The sequence below is a fragment of the Rhagoletis pomonella genome, unplaced genomic scaffold (genome assembly GCF_013731165.1).
Source record: "Rhagoletis pomonella isolate Grant_MI unplaced genomic scaffold, Rhpom_1.0 Rhpom_scaffold_00006, whole genome shotgun sequence".
In the NCBI taxonomy this organism is placed as follows: domain Eukaryota; kingdom Metazoa; phylum Arthropoda; class Insecta; order Diptera; family Tephritidae; genus Rhagoletis; species Rhagoletis pomonella.
The window spans coordinates 45,171,919-45,179,071 of record NW_023458560.1 but is presented as its reverse complement, the minus strand read 5'-3'; the positions used below and the strand labels follow the sequence as shown (position 1 = coordinate 45,179,071).

General features: G+C 36.7%; 2 protein-coding genes across 2 annotated transcripts; one reads left to right on the top strand and one right to left on the bottom strand.

Annotated features, from left to right (window-relative positions):
- Positions 1-1,282: 1,282 nt before the first annotated feature.
- LOC118740792 (protein phosphatase 1L) lies at positions 1,283-3,827 on the top strand (the record flags this gene model as incomplete). The annotated part of the gene is given in 4 exon segments (XM_036472482.1): positions 1,283-1,571; positions 1,643-1,786; positions 1,874-2,046; positions 2,115-3,827. Coding segments are annotated over 4 exon segments (967 nt in total), but the record flags the coding sequence as incomplete, so codon positions are not given.
- Positions 3,828-6,070: 2,243 nt separating this feature from the next.
- On the bottom strand, positions 6,071-6,954 carry LOC118740808 (guanine nucleotide-binding protein subunit beta-like protein; the record flags this gene model as incomplete). Its single annotated transcript, XM_036472502.1, is given in 1 exon segment — positions 6,071-6,954. A coding segment is annotated over 1 exon segment (638 nt), but the record flags the coding sequence as incomplete, so codon positions are not given.
- Positions 6,955-7,153: the final 199 nt, after the last annotated feature.

Here is a 7,153-nt window from a genome sequence, read left to right as displayed (position 1 = left end):
AAATAAGAACAAAAAGTTTGCAGCTTCTAGGTGTAATTCACAGTAGAATAACGATGCGACTTAAAATTGAGTCCGATTTCACTAATAAATTGGCAGATAACTCTTAAACTGATAATTTGATTGCAAAACATTGTATAGCAGGTTCGTAGGGATTTCAAAGACCTTTAATCTGGTGGAGATCTTTTTGTGGTGTGATAATCACAACCGGATATTTTTGGAAAAAATTGAAAATGCTGTTTTCTCAATTTGAAAAAAACGATAATTTCGCAAATTCTTAAAACCTATTCTACTTTTTTAATTTTTGACCTCATATTCAGATTGTGTAGGTTATTTTACATGGCAAATGACTATACAATTCACGACTTTCAACTATTTTGTTAAAAAAAATTTTCCCAGAATGCATATGGTTTTCTAAATTTTCAAATGCAACGCGCAAGTACTTAGAGTTATCATATTCGAATAAAATTTTGCACAGCTTATTTTTAGACCAAAACACATCTTTTTCCGCCCGGCAAACCAAATTTTATTTTTAACGAACGGTCTAGTGCACACACTAGTATTTTCAGACCGTCTGAATACGGGTTTTCAGGGGCGGGAGAGGGAAGGGTGTAGAATTTTTCCTCAGCAATTTCAGACTGAGAAAATTGCGGTATTACTTCGGTCTGATATGCACACGTTAAATTCCTCTCATATTTTTAACCGACTTCAAAATAGGAGGAGGTTATCAGTTCGTCGAAATATTTTTTATTTTTTTGAGTCGTCCGAAAAGGTCATTGGTCTTTTTAGACGTTCTTGAAAAGGCTATTTTGCACATGCTCAATATTCAAATGCACAATATAACAAATCTCCAATATTTCTAAAAATGTATTTTGTCAATAGCCTGAATTAAAAAAAAAAAAGTAAAAATTAGGAGAATAAACTGGTATTGATTAAATAAATCAAAAGTAAAAATTAGGAGTATATTGACGAAGAGAAGGGAATCTATCCCCCTGGCTCCGCCGCCTCCTTAAAGTGATTGTATATACGCTTGAAAACGCAGTCATAGATCTACGCCTTAGCACAACAATAAGTATCAGACTGTCTGGAGACAAAGTGCAGGCACAACAGCAACAGAGGACTTTAAAAATGTAGTGGCGGCACAAAAAACTTTATCATTTAATGTACACTAGCGTATACTTTATCAACAGTTTGCATCACTTCTTTTTTGGTCTATTCAAGTTTTATTTTTCCACCTATTAAATTTATATATATTTGTTTTTGTTTATTTACTTTTTCACAACAGCACCGCAGACGATTGCAAGGCCTCATCGGGTGGTAAAAAACAAAAGGACACCGATGTATTTACTTCCAAATTAAATTCTCTAATGCGCGGCAGCAATGCGGCGAAGGATGCCCTCTTCGGTGGCGGCAGTGGCAAAGATGCTGGCAGCGATGGTGGCAAAAAGAATGGACCACCACAAAATTTCGACGCCAAGTGTTACATAGAGAATGGCAAAATTAATTACGGCAAATTAATTACAGACGAAGTGCTCGCAGCAGATTATAAATTGGTTGAGGCAGCCAAAAAGACAGTAAGTTGTTGGCGAAATGCCTCAAGTTAACAGCAGCAATGTAAGTAATTGTCTTTCCTTATCTTATGCAGACCAACATAGCCGGCACTACAGCGCTAATTGCCGTCATTGAAGGCACCAAACTGACCGTGGCTAATGTGGGCGATTCACGTGGCGTTATGTGTGACGCGCGTGGCATAGCAATACCGTTGTCATTCGATCACAAGCCGCAGCAGGTAATTAAAACAAATTAAATGCTTGTTATTAATTTAATTTTAAAAATTGCTATCTGTTTTATAAATTTATCTCTCTTAAATTAATAGGTGCGTGAACGCAAACGCATTCATGATGCTGGCGGCTTTATCGCATTTCGCGGCGTTTGGCGTGTAGCCGGTATATTGGCGACATCGCGTGCGCTTGGCGATTATCCATTGAAGGACAAGAATCTAGTCATAGCTAATCCAGATATACTAACTTTTGAATTGAACGATCACAAGTCAGTGTGCATTTGAGTTTTTCAATTGGCATAAGCGAAGATATCACTAACTTCCATTTTTCTTGCAGACCCGCATTTCTCATACTCGCCTCAGATGGCCTATGGGACACCTTCAATAATGAGGAGGCTTGCACTTTTATCAAAAAGCATTTGCATGAAGCTGACTATGGCGCCAAAGCGTTAACCATGGAATCGTATCAGCGTGGCTCAGTGGATAATATTACTGTGTTGTTGGTAGTTTTTCGCAATGGTAATTATCGCATTAGCTCGGCCACCACATCTACTAACGGTAACGGCGACAGCAGTGCATCTGCATCGAAAACCGCAAATAATGCGACTGCAACGAATAAATTGCCCACAGCCAATAATGCTGCGAAATTTCCCGTGACAAATTTAATTCGCTCGAATAGTGGCGTTGGTACGAAATAAATTTTGGTCAACTACGTATTTGCATACAAATATGTATGTATGTATATGCATATGGGCGTACATATGTATACATACACAAATATGCTTATGTTTGCATGTACTATCTGATGAGCGTCATCAAAAGGATTGATTTGAGTCTCGCCGTCGCCAAGTGCCCCCAGCATTAGTAAATTTTCTAAAACGAAACAAGAACAAACAATTTGAAAAAGGGCGAAAAATACGTATTTAAAAACTATTTATGTGCCCTCTTATTAGCTGCTAAGCATTTCATTCTAAATCAAAGCAAATTTTTCAAAAAAAAAAAATGCATACAATTTTGCAGTATGCTTATATAAATTTAAGTCGATGTACACATATTATAAAAATCGCATACCATATGACTTTTTACTTGCGTAACAGCAACGAAGCAAAAAGTGCGCTTGCAAATTTTGATATTTTTCGATGTGTAAAAGTACTTTTTGTCGTCTAACACTACAAAAAGGCACTAAGTGAAATTTTTAGTCATTTGCAGGAAAAAAAATCGCGTTATTCATATGAAATGCGCTAATTGGGCTTTAAAAAAAAAACAACAACAAAAAAGCTTACAAATATCGTGGATCTTTTAACTCAGCTGTGAATGTGTTAAGCTACCACGACTCAGTTTCTGGTTCAGTGTTGAGCTTAAGCTTACTTCACTAGCACTAAAAATTTAATCTGAGCTTAACCCATTGAATTTTGAATCGATTTCGATGAAATTTCTGGCACGACCTCTAGCGTTGAGCCATAATGATTATAAAATAATTTCAGCTCTCATATCTTTGAATTGCTTAGATATAAATTCGCTGTGTATTTTTTTAACCATTGGTCCGTTGTGTGTACATATGCTTAATTTCAGGTGGGCAATTTTGACGTTGGCTATTTTTGATTTGACGGCTGAGTTTCCGAAGCAAAAATTTGTCCTATATTTTTTATTATTTTATTCCCTATTGGTACAAAGGAAGAAAGAAATGTGCTCGGTCCTCCCCAAAGAGTAAAATGTCGCTCCTCAAAAGCCAAAGACAACTTCTATTTTATCTTTGTTTTATTTCACATTTTTATTTGTTTGGATATGAAGATCGTACATTACTTTCAAAAATAGAAGACAACGAAGGAAAATCTGAACTTGAGAACCATTTCATCAAACTGGCACTACATAGAATATAATAATCAATGATACGGTTTTTCTGATTTTTGAGTTTATGCTAACGGTAAACATGTAAAGAAAATAATAGCCTACTTCTTTTGATTCCAGGCAGTAGTCAATTTTCCGAAAATGCAAAGTGCAGTGCGAAAAGAGGTCGATGTTCCAGTAATTTAATAAGAAGCAAGAAATCGGCTAAAGCGGCGAAAAGCAAAAAAAGTACTGATTCAAAAGTTAAAAATTATTTGTCCTCCTTAGCCGTTTTAAAAGTTAGCCAGCCTAAATAATCTGACCTTTGCCGCACCAATTGAAACAATTAACCATTATTTCGCAAATTTTTTCCTCCCTGAGATCTCTTTTTACAATTGCCCATAAGTTTTCAATTGCATTGAGATCAGGGCTTAGCGGTGTGCGTGCTACCATTTTAAAAACTAAAATGTATCAAAATTATTACAAGCTATTCGAAGTATACTTATTCTATCGCTTACACCAAGACAAAAACCCAGAAAATAAATGAACAACTGCACGTTTCTAGTTGCTCAACCAGCCATCGGGGGAAATTATTTGAACGTTTTAATAAATAATCTTGGAATATCCGCGTGTTTGTCTGAAGCAATGCTGATCCTTCGGTTTCCCCAAACAGTTTTGAGGAATATTGCTGAAGTGATAGCCCTTGGCCTGTTGTTTCTACTAAGAAGGCTAATTTAAGCCGTCATCGATTCGCCACTTCGCTGCTTGCTATGTTTGAGTTCCGGTCGCTTAACGAACAATTTTGCATGTGAAAGCAACAACAAAGTTAGCTAGCACGGATAGACGATAGCGAGTTTGGTTGTACCTCATTGAGTTCGTTCGTTTCGCCACTCGCTAACTGTTGGCGAATCGATGACGGCTTTACTTTCCCAGCGTTTTGTACCGGACTAAGGCAAAATCCAAAGAGTGTATTAGAACCGGTATTGTGCTAAAAAATAAAACTTTTCCAACAAAATTTTGTAGCATTTTGCAAAAATGCATGGAATTAAAACAATATGAAACAAAATTAGCATCGCTGGAATTTTTCAAATATTATTTCATTACAAAATTTTTCGTTTTGATTTCCAACTCTATATTTTCAAAACACGAAAAATTTCCTCCTAAAAATTTACCAAACCGGAGTATGGCTTCTACTAGGCAAAGATAGCCCCATTCGTTAGCTAGTAAACATTTCCAAAAATATGTATGTGCTTATGTCATGTGTCTTCTTTAGAAAATCCAAAGAAAAAATTTCACTTAGCGCCTTTTGGTAAAAGCAATCACTTTTTGATTACCCTTAATATTGTAAAAATCGCAAATTGTATAAAATTTTAATTTCTGACATTTCTTAAATGTTTTGTACATTACTGTTTAAATAAATTATGTCTCTGTGTACAATTTTATATATGTACATGCCTATCGCGGTATCCGACGGAATGCATCCGCACGGATCTAATCCGATTCACACTGTCATAACAAGCGAGTGTGAAGGATTAGATCCGGGAGAATGACATCCGTCGGATACTGTTATAGGCATGACGTATCAACTTTTTAGTTTTAGGTTAATTTAAATTAAATTATTAAGGATTTGAATTGCTGCTATCCGCTATTCTTCCTATTCATATTTGTTTCAAGAAAATATCTAGCAAAATATCAAAATATGCATACCAAGTCCTGATATTTTAATATGTATTTAAATTACGAATTATTTATAGGAATTTTTAAATTTTAGTAAATACATACATACACGAAAGTTTAACGAAAATTAAATATTTAAATATACTTAAATGCCGGTGAGTTTCATTCAATAAAAAGACGAAAAGTGACGAGTTATTTTTCTGAATTAGAAAATTAGTTTTTGCTGCGAAAAATAGTCAAAATCGAGTGATATTTGCAAAAAGTTTGCGCAAACTCGCATAGAAACTGCGCAAACTCGTAACGGAGGAGACGGCAATCATAAAATCAAAATCGTTTGGTATTAGTAAAAAGTTTGCGCAAACCATCATAAGAGCTGCCCAAACTAATGTCGAAGTTGATCAGCGGATACCGACTTCACGAATTTTACCAGGCGCGCATAAAAAAGCAGCAAGCGTGTGCGCCACATTTGGCATGTAAATTGCGCCGAAAAATATGCATCAAAGTAGCCGTTTCAACGAAAGCAACACACACACATGTTTTGAGGGTATACCAAATCAATAAAAAGGTGCCAAAGCAGAAAAAAGAACCATCTTTACCAAAGCAGAAAAGCAACGTGCTATAACACCAACAAATTTGCCACCTGGCAAAATATTCGCCATTGCAAAATCTCCTACATTTGTGAAGAGAAAACACGTCAAGTTGGTGTATAAATTAAAATCCCCTACTTATATATTTACGATTTAAATAGCCTTACACGTTAAAATACAGCTAAATTAATACAAAACTTACTTTTCTTTTTTTGGGTTTTTTTGACATTCTTGTTATTTATTTGTTTATATAATAAACAAATCAGCGCTCAATGAATTAACATTTTAAATACAGTACACATTTTTCTTTTCGCATACATTTTTACATACATATAGGATTGAATGCCCAGCAGTATGGGCAACTTACTTTTTGTCATAAAAACGTATAAAAACATGTAATTAAAAACAAAAATGCTCCTGCATTCAAGCGTACGTAACTGCCATCAACTTAGTGAGCAGAGACAGAGACTTGCCATACGCGAATGGTCTTGTCAGAGTAGCCAGCGAACAAGGTCTGACCATCGGTGGACCAGGCCAACGACAAGCATTGTGGTGGATCGGCCTTTGAGCTGGTCGACACAACTTCGGGGCGGAGCTCCTCAACGGTCTTCTTGCATGCCAAATCCCAGATTTTGATTGATGGACCGTATGCAACGCACAACCAGTAGCGGTTGGGCGAGAAGCACAATGCATTGATGATATCATTGTGCTCTAAGGTGTACAAGTTCTTGCCATCATTCAGATCCCACAACAAAGCCTTGGAGTCCTTGCCACCAGAAGTGCACAATGAACCGTCAGGTGAAACAGTCACGGTATTCAAGTAACCATTGTGTCCATGGTGATTGTTCTTCAACTTGCAGTTGGCCAAATTCCAGACCTTAACGGTGCGATCCCAACCGCACGAGACAATGATGGGGTTAGAGTGGTTGGGCGAGAAACGTACGCATGACACCCAATCGGTGTGTCCATCTTCTTGGATGGTGAACTTGCACTCGGCCAAAGTGTTCCACAGCTTGATGGTCTTGTCGCGTGAGCCAGAGACAATTTGACGATTGTCGGCGGAGAAGGCAACAGACAGCACATCCTGCGAATTGAAGAAATTGTTAATTTATAACACAAAATTCAGTATATTTTTATTATAAGTTGACCATTCCCAGTAAGAAAAAAAATTACCACTTGCGACTTACAATTGTACCGCCTTGCAGTTGCGGTGAACGTACTCCCAGAAGGTGCTCCACGACACTCAACCAGAATTCTGCCTCGCATAGGCACGTATTTTATATTT